The 12,145-nt window shown below is 41.3% G+C and overlaps 5 protein-coding genes across 8 annotated transcripts in view; 3 read left to right on the forward strand and 2 right to left on the reverse strand.

Moving 5' to 3' along the window:
- The first annotated feature begins 3,222 nt into the window (after positions 1–3,222).
- Positions 3,223–12,145, forward strand: part of beat-Ic (beaten path Ic) — a 40,201-nt gene continuing 31,278 nt past the window's right edge. For both annotated transcript variants that reach the window (XM_017168328.3, XM_070284840.1), the window contains exon 1: positions 3,223–3,346. The gene's annotated coding sequence lies outside the window, so the exon portion shown is untranslated. The remainder of the gene's footprint in view (positions 3,347–12,145) is intronic.
- LOC108075964 (uncharacterized) lies at positions 3,329–7,619 on the forward strand. Of its 2 annotated transcripts, none has more exons than XM_070284843.1 (2): positions 3,329–3,346; positions 7,293–7,619. In XM_070284843.1, exon 2 carries the CDS (start codon positions 7,316–7,318, stop codon positions 7,562–7,564), a length of 249 nt encoding a protein of 82 aa, XP_070140944.1. In that variant the 5' UTR covers positions 3,329–3,346; positions 7,293–7,315; the 3' UTR covers positions 7,565–7,619. The 2 variants fall into 2 exon arrangements, with proteins under 2 accessions (XP_070140944.1, XP_017024102.1); XM_017168613.3 differs by lacking the exon at positions 3,329–3,346 and adding an exon at positions 7,094–7,234.
- On the reverse strand, positions 5,343–6,210 carry LOC108075963 (keratin-associated protein 5-2). Its single transcript, XM_017168612.3, has one exon. It carries the CDS (start codon positions 5,980–5,982, stop codon positions 5,428–5,430), a length of 555 nt encoding a protein of 184 aa, XP_017024101.1. The 5' UTR covers positions 5,983–6,210; the 3' UTR covers positions 5,343–5,427.
- Positions 6,762–7,234, forward strand: LOC108075967 (male-specific sperm protein Mst84Db). The gene has a single exon (XM_017168615.3). The coding sequence runs from the start codon at positions 6,886–6,888 to the stop codon at positions 7,054–7,056; it is 171 nt and encodes a 56-aa protein (XP_017024104.1). The 5' UTR covers positions 6,762–6,885; the 3' UTR covers positions 7,057–7,234.
- Positions 7,874–8,411, reverse strand: LOC108075965 (uncharacterized). 2 transcript variants are annotated; one of them, XM_017168614.3, is made up of 2 exons: positions 8,252–8,411; positions 7,874–8,192 (listed from the first exon to the last, which is right to left on the reverse strand). In XM_017168614.3, the coding sequence occupies exon 2, from the start codon at positions 8,174–8,176 to the stop codon at positions 7,988–7,990; it is 189 nt and encodes a 62-aa protein (XP_017024103.1). In that variant the 5' UTR covers positions 8,177–8,192; positions 8,252–8,411; the 3' UTR covers positions 7,874–7,987. The 2 variants fall into 2 exon arrangements, with proteins under 2 accessions (XP_017024103.1, XP_070140945.1); XM_070284844.1 differs by having other exon boundaries at positions 7,874–8,188; positions 8,252–8,408.

A 12,145-nucleotide genomic window follows, 5' to 3' on the forward strand; every position in this document is an offset into this window, starting at 1 on the left:
TTATAACAGTTTTCAGTTGCTTGCTGCTGGTTTCTGCTCGCCTGGTACCCCAATTTGGGAAACGGGCAATTTGCATGGAAATGTTCGGAAATTTGGATTGGCTGCTGTAGGGATGTTGTTGTAAAAAGGTTGTTGTTGCCATCAAGCTGTTGTTGTCGGCAACAAATAGGTATAAATGCATAAAATGAAATATAACAGTTTATACCAATTATTATTTTTGCCCAAATGTTTTTATTACAGTTTATACCAGTTTTCAGTTGCTTGCTGCTGGTTTCTGTTCGCCAGTTACCCCAGTTTGGAAAGCGGCCAAATCGAATGAAAAAATTTGCTCACTTGCATCAGTGATGCTCATCTCCATCAGTGATGCTCACTTCCATCAGTGATGCTCACTTCCATCTGTGATGCTCACTTCCATCAGTGATGCTCACTTCCATCAGTGATGCTCACTTCCATCAGTGATGCTCACTTCCATCAGTGATGCTCACTTCCATCAGTGATGCTCACTTCCATCAGTGATGCTCACTTCCATCAGTGATGCTCACTTCCATCTGTGATGCTCACTTCCATCAGTGATGCTCACTTCCATCAGTGATGCTCACTTCCATCAGTGATGCTCACTTCCATCAGTGATGCTCACTTCCATCAGTGACGCTCACTTCCATCAGTGATGCTCATATGCATCAGTGATGCTCATCTAGCTATATTGCAATATTGGGAGGCTATAAAATCGGGCTTAATGGCAGTGATGCTCATCTAGCTATATTGCAATATTGGGAGGCTATAAAATCAGACTTTGCATCAGTGATGCTCATCTATCTATTTTGTCCCAATAAAGAAATATAGCTAGATGAGCATCACTGCCATTAAGCCCGATTTTATAGCCTCCCAATATTGCAATATAGCTAGATGAGCATCACTGATGCAGATGAGCATCACTGATGGAAGAACATTTGGGCAAAAATAATAATTGGTATAAACTGTTATATTTCATTTTGTGCATTTATACCTATTTGTTGCCGACAACAACAGCTTGATGGCAACAACAACCTTTTTACAACAACATCCCTACAGCAGCCAATCCAAATTTCCGAACATTTCCATGCAAATTGCCCGTTTCCCAAATTGGGGTACCAGGCGAGCAGAAACCAGCAGCAAGCAACTGAAAACTGTTATAAACTGTTATAAAAACTTTGGGCCACGAAAAACGTGCCAGTGTGACCATATTGTAAATTTTGTCCAAGTTTCAAACCATTTCGGAGCCGGCGGAAGTAAGCGGAGACTCAAACCTTTTGAATCCAAATTTAGGTGTCATTTTACAACTGCACCTGGGCACACTGAAACTGATCGTCGTTAAATTCAAATTTGACAGTTAAATTCAAATTCAAATTTGGCAGTTAAAATATTTAAAAAAATTTTTTAAATTCTAAAAAAATTTTAAAAATCTAAAAAAAAAAGGTAAAATATTAGAAAAAAATTTTAAATCTAATTTGAGACATGAGCTTCTGGTATTTTATCAGAATTTTGGTATAAATATAATGAAAATCGGACAACTATTTCATATAGCTGCCATGGAAGCGATCCGTAGATGTAGAGAAAATGTAAAGCTGGGAATGTAACTGTAACTTTCAAACTGTAAACATAATAAGTATAGGTAAAATGTTATGAAACTCTGTTTAGTGTCTGTTTTCGGCATTAGATTTATGATATAAATATGAAAACCAATCTGCAAGGGTATACAAACTTCGGCGTGCCGAAGTTAGCTTCCTTTCTTGTTTATATTAAAAAACTTCTTTATTTTTTTGTAAAATTAAAAATATCATAGCTCGGCCAAAAGAGCATTAATTTTAAATCGGAAAACTGTTCTGTGCAAGATTTTCTACAGTTAATAAATCTGCATACTTCATTTTAAAATTTTGAAAATTGAATTTTTTATCAAAATCAAAAATTTTAATGATGTAACCCCTTATAAAATTTTGCAAAAATGGCCAAAAAATCGATTTCTTCCTGACATATCTAGAAAGATTCCCCTGTTGATGCTGATTAAGAATATATATACTTTATAGGGTCGGAAATGTCTCCTTCACTGCGTTGCAAACTTCTGACTGAAATTATAATACCCTGCAAGGGTATAAAGATATAGCCAAGTTGTCAAAAATAACACGTTTTTTATCATTTCTGGTTGTATGGTAGGTCTGTTAGTTGTTTAGAGTTCAGTGGCTAAAACGTGGTCATGCTCAATAATTCTAAATTTCTGTAAAGCCTAAAAGTTTTCTGTTGAATGAAAACAGTCCTATTTTCGAAATTGAAAGCTCGCTGAGCGGAGTTCAAGTAATTTCCCTTTCGACTCTCAATTGCCTTTCCTGGCTCTCTCAAAATTACCCTGGAAAAACAAGGACTTCGATGGGGACTTCGGCTCGCGTTTCGTTGAGTTGCGAATACCAGAGCCGTCGATGTCCTTTGCTCTCGCCGGCAGGACCCGAATGCTGCCGAATTCCTTCGGTCGCAGGATAAACTAACAGCAGCGACGTCGGCTCAGCTGCTGTTGTTGGGATTCCGGCGAGGACCGACAGCTTCCTGCCGCTGAGGCGTCAGTTACGTTGATAATGTCATAACGTTTGGTTCGCTCTGCTGTTGCCTCCGCTCACGAACGCAGCCCCCAACGAACACGAACGAGCCACTCAGTTTAAATAGTATCCTGAGCAGGCACAACAAAAACAAACCCCGGCCGACGGGCAGAGAATAAATTAGCTTGCTAAAAAAATTAAATGCGAAATCGAAACAAAATAGAAGCCTCATAAGTGGACAAACAACAACGGCCGGCAGCCAAAGTGTCAGAATATGTGAAAATTAATATTTCACCAGAGATTTGAGTGCTGCCAAAACAAAAAACAAACACACACTGCAAACAGAAACAGGACAAACTTTTCGTTTCGTAAAACTTTTATTTCGTACACACGTTTTTTGGCCATACGCGATTTGCCTGCGCAAAATTATGAAAAATATGTGAGAAATGTGCGAAATCCGCAGAAAACACGAGGACCCCCAAGAGGAGTAGAGCAGGAGCGAAAAGCGTTACTGTTAGCCACCAGCATAGGTCAAGCTCCATCCTCCAGTGCGAGATAGATCCTGGTCGGTCCCGAAATCTGAAATCCCCCGACGCTGCTCCTGCCAGTGTCAGTGTTTGTGTGCGGCAAAGCCAAAGGGAGAGCTGAGGAAGCACAGGGAGCGAGAGCTGTGTAACGTGCTAAAATAAGTTAATTTATTGCCGGGACAACAACAATCACAGCACCGAGGACGACAACTGCCGGCAGTCATAGCATTTATCGTGCTTGCCATTGCTCCGAAGGTGAGTCGAGAAATCGGGATCTGGGAGTCCTTTCACGATTACATTTGTTAGTCCTTCATTGCCAGAGTAAGGATGATATTTGGAATTTTACAGCTAGATTTCATTTTTGCCTCAAAACAAATTAAAATAGTAATGGTGTACAACATTTTGGAGGGAGTGAAAACTGTTGAAATATTTATTTTAAATGTTATCAGTAAGGTTTTTGAGATTGTAAGCTTGGGAAACAATTTAAATTCTTCAAAATTCAAATTGATTTTCTGTGCATTTTGCTTAGTTTTATGAAAATTACCCGAAAGAGATACTTTTAGATTAGAAAAATAATTCAAAATTGATCATTGTTTAAATCTTTAAATTTGTTGGAGTTTAGGAACCTACAAATTGTATTACATTTTTTGTTAGATTGTATTCTATAAAGAATGTTAAGATTTGGTATTTAATTTATATTGTGAACTAAACTAAAGCTATAGGTTTATCCTTCATAAAATTACTTACTTTTCACTAGATTATTTGTATTTCTTAATATAATTTCAATAATGATTAAATAATAATAATAATAATAATAATAACCGCTTTTGATATGGCTGAGAATTTAAATAATGGAAAGTTTTAGAAAGTGCTAGGGTTCCATTTACTATTTCTCCCTTCACTCCGCTGTATAGAATGGATGTTTAATTGAAAAAAAGCAATTTATTTGCCGACATACCTCAATTTGTTCAAAACTACAGCAATTTCTAGCCAAAATATTTCGTTGTTGTTCCTTACGCGAACCGTTGTCAAAAAGTTCGTTCAATTGACCTGTCTTCGCCGTTCAAGCGTGCCCAAAATAAACATAAAACACAACCGAATAGCTGAACAAAAACTGTCAGATCCATGACCTACATAAGTACGTCGTGTAACCAAATAGATTGGAAGGTTTTCACACGCATATGGGCATTTCCACAGAATGGTCAACCGCGGCCAAAACACTAAAACTTCTCTAAAATGTTTTTTTTCCAACATATTAACATTAGGAAAAGGCCAAATGATTAAATTTGAAGGGCTTTATCATATTCTAAAACAAATTTCGAAATATTTGAATGCATATTCGCGCAAACACGATTTTTCATTATTTTGATGAAAAACATCATAAAAATGGGCCTGTTTTCTTTTGATAATTACATCCAAACCGAGGCACTAACTGTCGACTGTTGTTTACTAACATCACTAGAAGCATAGTAGAATTATACTACCTTGTATAATTCTACTATGACTAGAAGAATGCAAAAAGTCGAAATAAAATGCATATATGCTCTTCCAATTTACTTATAATAGTAAAAATTACATGCAAAGTATGATGATAAAAAATGTCGCGTGCGACATGTCGCGTGCGAATCTCATTAAAATTAAATAAAAAATAAACTACGCTATATTTCTGATTGTAAATTAAAGCATATGAAACTGGCATTCTGCATCACATTTTAAAATTTGTTTCATTAAAATAATCCCTGCCGTTTCGCTGAAATCAGTGTTTAAACAGCTCGCCGCAAAAGTTACTTCTGTTTTTGTCGCGTGCGAATCGCTTAGTTTTTTTAAATTTTCTTAAATTTGAGCAAACACTCAACATCAACATTTGCACCAATTATAGTCCTAGGCAAGAGCTATAAGTTAACATATATAAAAAAAATAGAAATGAAATGTACCATACTTTTTTTTTGGTTTGAATGCGTACGAATGTCGCGTGCGACATTATGGAAATGCCCATATTTTGTTTTTACAGGGAACATTTTTTGCCGTCCGACCGAGTTTTCAGATTTTTACCCATTTTTGTATTGTTTTTCTAGCCCGGAAACTTTTGCTGGTCACTGTTTCTTTTTTTTTCGTTGCTTTGTTGGACAGCGAGCCAGCCCTATATGGCTAACAAAAGTTCGAATGTTAAATGATTTTCATGGGGCAAACTTCGGCAACCCTGAAACGGGGACCTGGGTCATTTGTTAGCCTGTCAGAGTGTCAGCGGAATAGAACAGGCCGCGCATAACTCTGGCTGACACGTGAATTTATTGCATTCGAAACTGTGTTATGAAGGGTCCATCAAAAGTGCAACACTAATACGTGGGTCCGAAGCGGCCCCACTCGAAGCAGTTCCGGCAGTTGTTCGGCACGAAGTAGAAGGGCGGCGCGCAGCTGCCGTTGCAGCAGCCGCCGCAGGGTACGCTACAGGGGCCGCAGCAGGATACGCCACAGGATCCGCCACACGCTGGGCTGCAGGTGCACTGCATTCCGGGCAACACGGGACCCACTGGTCCGGAGGTCAGCTGGTACGAGACCACGGCGCAGGGCGGAGGTCCGCAATGGTCGCAAGGTCTGCAGGATGCATAGGGTCCGCAGGATCCACAGGGAACAAAGCAGCCAGTACAGGGTCCGCCGCAGGGTCCACAAAATCCAGAGGGGCCACAGGGACCACAGGGTCCACAAGGACCACTGAGGCCACAGGGTCCACAAGGACCACTGAGGCCACTGGGTCCACAAGGACCACTGAGGCCACAGGGTCCACAAGGACCACTGAGGCCACAGGGACCACAGGGTCCACAAGGACCACCGGGACCACAAGGACCACAGGGACCGAAATGCGGTCGAAATCTAGGCGCTGCACAATTCATCCCAAGTCCGACTCGTCTTCAACCTGTTGCTAAATTTCTGCCGCAAAAAAACGTGCTAAATACGCCGGGACAGTGAAAGTAATTCGCTCCCAAGGCTCCAGGACACTATTTAGCACCTTTTTTGTCTGACAATCAAAGCGAAAATCCGGTGGAAATTTGGCAATCGCTTGTTAAAATGCGAAAGTTTTGTTAAATATTTATTTAAAATGTGACAAGTCAAACAAGGAATGCTTCACACCAATTAAAAATGTGTTGAATTTCAAAAATTACAAAAGTTGCAGAGCTCGAGGCAATTCTGCATTGATTTTTGCAATTCAATAAAACCATGTGTGTGGCCTGTATCTATTGAGGTCTCGAATCCTTTACCCTCCCTGCGGTCAGTCAGAGTGGCTAATGGAATTGATTGTGTGCGCCTGGCTGGTTGGGAAGTGCAATGGGTTTCGTCACGGTTCGTTATGTGTCGCACAGAGATTTGCATGACCAACGGTGGAGAGAATGCAGAATTAAAATTGAGTAAGGGAAATCTAGAATGAGCTATAAAATAGAATTTAAGGATAATTCTTAAAGGTTTTGCAATTATTTAGATTGATCCGAGATTTTAAATGAGTTTCTTCACCCACGTTCCACGGTACCAACTGCTCCGAATCCTTTACCAGGTCCCCACGCTAGCCAAGTTTGCTTTTAGGCCAGATTTTCAAAGCGTTGTCAGACCCCAAGGGCGGCGTCGAAGAGATTGTCACCAGCTGTCAGAGCGAAACAGCGACTTTGCTCTGGGCTTGTTCGCCCATTTCAGTTTGCTTTCCATTTCGGCCCCAAACACTCGATTTTCTGTCCAGCTCCAGGCAATAACTAACCCGAAAAGGGGATAAAAAAGAAACCTGCCAACAGAAAAACTACACCAAGATGTGCGGCGGCTGGGCCTGTGCCTCCTACCAAATAGCCTGCTGCAATCCGCGGCTCTCAACACTGCGCTACACCGGTCGCTGCTTCACGCCGACTCCCTGTGGTCCCTGCGACGACTGCTCGGCCTGCGGGGGTTGCTGCGGCGGATGCTGCAACGGTTGCGGATGGTAGACAGGATCGGGCTCTAGTTGGCCCCGGAGTGGTCACAGAATCGACAAAATTGTACTTCCTTGCAAAGGGGCCCAAGTAGGTCTTGAATCTCCTTGCTTGACAGCAGAGAAGTACTAAAAGTCAGTCCAAGTCCAGTCGTTGCCGTTTCAACATCCCACATTTCACACCTCTGTGTCGAGTAAGATTTAGTTTTTATTATTTTGAATTTTATTTTATAAATCGTTTTTTATGTTTAGTTCCTCCTTTAAAAAACATAACCATGTGCGGCGGCTGGGCCTGTGCCTCTTACGATTTGGCCTGCAATAATCCACCTTTGTCCACGATACGCTTCACGGGCCGGGACTTCATTCCCACTCCCTGTGGACCCAATGACAATTGTTATGCCAAGGACACGAGCCGCAAGAACAGCAACAATTGCTACGTGCCGCACACCCTGGCTCCGCTGGAATCGCAGATCTGCACTGGAGGAGCGACTCAGAATAAGGCGCAAAAGAAGACTGGAAAGTGACGATATGTTCCCCGACGACTGCTTGAATGACTAAATAAATTATAGTGGCACAATATGTCCTCTTTTTATTCGCGATTAACATGATGAGTGTCTTCAAAACGAAGGGAAAAAAATCACTTACGTATGGCATCGGCTTTTTTGCGTAGAAAACCGCTTCGAAAAATATGCAGGCATATTCCTCAAGCCGGAAATTACCTTTTTTAAGAGGCTTCATAAGCCCTACAAAATTTCCATAAACCACAATCTAGAATCGTTAGATTGTCCTAATTCTATGATGTATCCAAAGCTTAAAAAATATCTATGCCCAAATTTGTTTTGCACATTCCAATTTATTTTTGTAAACAAAAATTAAATTCCATCCTTTTCGTAGTATATGAAACTCTAGCCGATGTCCAGATGGCAGTTGTCCCGGTCAGGTGATCCTCAGTAGAAGGGCCCGAAGCATCCCCACTCGCCAGCGCAGCAGCACCTATTGGGTGGGCAAGTCCAGGGACCACATGGCGGATTTGGGCCACAGCAGCAGCTGTTGTAGTTCATGGCTGGCAGGGCAGGACCGACGGGACCGTAGGCCAAGGCAAAGGACACCGATCCGCAAGCACTCTGGCAACACATCTTTAGCTAGGACTGACTGCAAGGGAAACTGGCTTGAAAAGGAACTCCTGAAAGAGGAAAACAATTTCAACTTACTTCGACTCGGTTTGTGAATTCCTTAAGGAATATTCGAAATATTTTAGAAAGGAGTTTTTTGGACTTGGAATTAATTTTTGCTCGTACACAGAGAAGGGTACGATATGTTTACAAAACAGCAGACTAAAATGGAATGAGTCTATCACCACAAATGGGGCTACAGCTTCGAAAATGTTCTTCTCAAGGCCCACTCGATGTTTGGAAATTTAAAACGAGTCGGAAAGGCTGAAAAACAGTTCTCAAAGTGGGGCAAAAACTGACTTAAATATCGATCAAAGTCAAGTCCTGGCGGAGGAGCTAACAAATTTCACACATCAATGATTTAACAGCGAGCGAGCGACAAATAAAAAAAAATTGAATTTCTCTAACGACAAAACAGCAGCGCAACAGATTCGCCCCTCTGGCAAAAATAAGAAATCATTGAAACATGTCTAAAAAAACGTAGAGTCTGCGGAGAATAACACCAGCCGGGGGAGAGCGAGGAGGAGAGGTGGAGTGGATGCCGAAAGGATTTCTCGCAGGACTCGCTCTAAACTGGGGCAAAGTCGATGTCGAGGCAGACATGAAAGTCTATTAGACTCAACGAAGCAACCTTAACGTCATTTCCCAGCTTCCTTCGGTTTCGAGGAGGTTAATGTGCGGGCCTGTATGTGTGTGCCACAGCACAGGGGTCCTGTGTCCCGTGTCCTGGCTCCTGACTGCTGTGTGCGTCTGCGGGTGTTGTGATTCACAAAAGCTGACAAGCTCATCGATCCCTGAACATTAGCTAAACATAAATTACGCAGATGACTGCACAACAATTGAGGCGTTTATTATAATGTGTGTTCACACTTGAGGCTTTCAAAAGATGCACTCACAGCGCCCGAAAGAGAAAGGATATTTCAGTCTTGCCTTGTATTAAATTTAGTCCAAGTCAATTGCGACTTGTAATTGTTTAAGCTCTAAACTTTACTTGAATATAACAATTATATGATTACCCATTACCCATTCACTTTCACAATTGTTCGAGATCATTCGTTAAATTCAAAAACTTTGGAAAATATGTGTTGCAGTGAATTTGTATTTTACTGCCAACTATGGCTTCTTCTGCTGGTTGCCTCTTCATTTGCTCACATAATTTATTCATTCAACTTCTTTAAAAAGCAATTTACATCGATTTACCTAACAACACGACCAAAGAACCCGCTCCCGGAGAAACAAAAACCGCAGACCCCCCACCCCGGACAGTTAAAAACTATTGCAAAAACTCATTTCTAGACCAACAAAAAGGAAACCCAACTTGAAGACTGCAATTGAGGGCTCCCCGCCTGCTTCGGCTGCTCTCCCAGGAGCAACACCCCACTTAAGATAATCTCATTGGTAGCATGCCAAAAAGTTGTCCCTGCCCTCCGAACGGAAAAAAAGGAGCACTCGCTCACACAGACACACACTGCGTATAAAAATGTCGCCACAAAAAAGGAAAACTCCAAGGAGAAGGAGAAACAGCAGGGTAAACAAGCTGTGCGAGAGGCTTCTTCGGCTCCAACTAAAAAAGGTATTTCCTTTTAAATCAAATACAAAAATTTCTACTTCTGCTGGGATTCCATTGCCCTTGTCCGGCTCTTTTCCCTCTGCCAAGTGGACACGATGGGCACTTCATTTCACTCCAAAAACATATTGAGCCGGGCCACTTGAGTGTGCGCCAAGAAATAAGCGCAATTATATGGCTTCGAGTGGTGGACCCGGACTCGAATGGAATCCTGAGACCGCAAGGACCTCGGCCGGACAGCCCGCAAACGTAAACTGTATAAATTAGGTAGAAAAAAAGGAACTTAACGTTACTTATGTGACACGTCCTTCATTGATACAAATGCGGGGTCTTTAAGTGCATCGTTTTTCCTTGCGGCCGCTTTAAATTTATTTGCTGCGATACAGGCCATCAGAGCGAAGAGGTTCTACAAGGTATGCGAAAGAAGTTGCGAATTTCCCTGAACTCTATGGCCATCTCACATTCCCTGGTCCCTGGTCAAGTGCTCGTTATGGGCAATTTCGGCTCAAACTGCTTTTCGGGTGCTTTGTTTTACTTTCTTTACTTTCTTGTTTTTTGTGCTGACCGCATGCTGAGTGGAAGGCCTTCTATTTGTGGGCCTCATTTGAAGTGCCTTTGTGGCGATCTCAAGGAGGCAACTTGTCAAGCATCGGTTTTCGGGAAACGCCCTCGAGTGACCATTGAAAAGTTTACACCACCACCACCACGTTGTCAGTGTGTAGTAGGAAATATCCTTGAGCACCATGCTTATTATAAGTTGAAAGTTGTTCAAGGAACTCACTCTGTCTCTTTGAGGCAGGAAAGTAATATGTAAATAGGAAAAAAAAGTCTTTGGGCTTAGTGGGGTGGCTAATGCGAGGAAGGCTTCTTCTTCTGGTTAAGCATTAGTCAATAGGATAGCGTTTTCTTTTTTCTGTTTTTCTAAATTGGTATAACCAGGCTGATCTAGAAATATATCATACGTTTGACTGAAGAAAGCTATATATGCGACCCCTAAAATCACAGACTTGCCTACAATCGCTATGCCTTCTTGAGTGAGAGGCCTGATTTTGACTGGATTACTTCTTTTGATGTGTCTTCCCTGCCGTTTAATGATACCCTGTACTTGAGAGAAAGGTTTCGGCATGAATCGGTAGTTGTCTGTTCTAAGAAAAGTTTTATTTTAAAGATAATACAGATAATTATAATCATTCAATATTCTGTTTCAATAAGTACGAAAAAGAAATTTAAATATGGATAATGGAGCTCCTTAAAACGTTTCATCTTAATTTCCAAGAATTTATAAATATTTATATTTGAAATTAGAAATACTTAAGAATATAGCTTAGAAATTTAAAAAAAATTGTTAACTATGGAGCATTAATGGTTCGAGTATTCGCCATAAATTCGTTGTCTTTTTTTGTTGTTTTTTTTGACTGCGTTCGTTTTCTATTTGAAGTACAAAATATTTTTCGTTTATTTGCCCAATGTTAGCTGCTTCTCCTACTGCCTGCTGCCTTCTGCCTTGACTCTGGCACCGTCGTGGTCGTCTGCAAAAGTCTCCTGCCGCCACTCCTTCGAGTCCTTGCTCTTTCAGTATTTTTTTGTGCTATTTCCTTTCTAAGCGTTTTGCCAGGCGGCGTCAAACGTTGGGCGCCAATCCTCATGTGCGTGGGTGCGTATGAGTGATTCTTTTCCACTCGGCCCCTCCCCCGGCGGCTCATTCGGTCTTTCTTCGTTCTTCGTTTGGTAAATGCTGCGAAACATAAAACATCAAATGTAAATTGAAAGTCGTTCGTGTGTGAAACTGAATGTGTCATCAGTTGAAGCGTTTATCATTTTTTTTTTACTGCTTTTCGTATTCGTTTTTAGCTTCATCGACCCCTCGGCGGGGCTGTGACAAGGGTATGGGTGTGTGTTTGGGCTTTAAGAAGTTTAGATTTTATTTGCCGGCGTGTCAAGTTGCCTTTAAACGCCTTTTCCGAGGGGCGGGGCCTGCGTCTCTAAGTTGTTTGCCAGCCAAAGAATGTGCGGAAAATTTCTTCGGCTGTGCAATGTCTTGTAAAATCTTTTATTTCCGTCCCAAAGACACACGGCACATGTGCCTTTTGGGGTATCAAATTTCCCATATCTGTCAGTGTGTTGTAAATATGAATTTGAAATTGCTTCGAAAACAAGTACGACAATTGAAACATTCAAAAGGTTTTTAGGTATAATCTGCCTTGTTGATAGAAATCATAACGAGTAACTAGGGATTGTCGTAGTAACAAGTGATCTATTTCATAGTTTTTGACTGAAGCTGTGAAATAACTTTTATTATTTGTTGTCATGTCGTCTGGTTTTGGCAATTAACCAGGCAAAAAACCATAATGGGAATAGCTTTTATT

The sequence above is a fragment of the Drosophila kikkawai genome, chromosome 2L (genome assembly GCF_030179895.1).
Source record: "Drosophila kikkawai strain 14028-0561.14 chromosome 2L, DkikHiC1v2, whole genome shotgun sequence".
NCBI classification, from domain to species: domain Eukaryota; kingdom Metazoa; phylum Arthropoda; class Insecta; order Diptera; family Drosophilidae; genus Drosophila; species Drosophila kikkawai.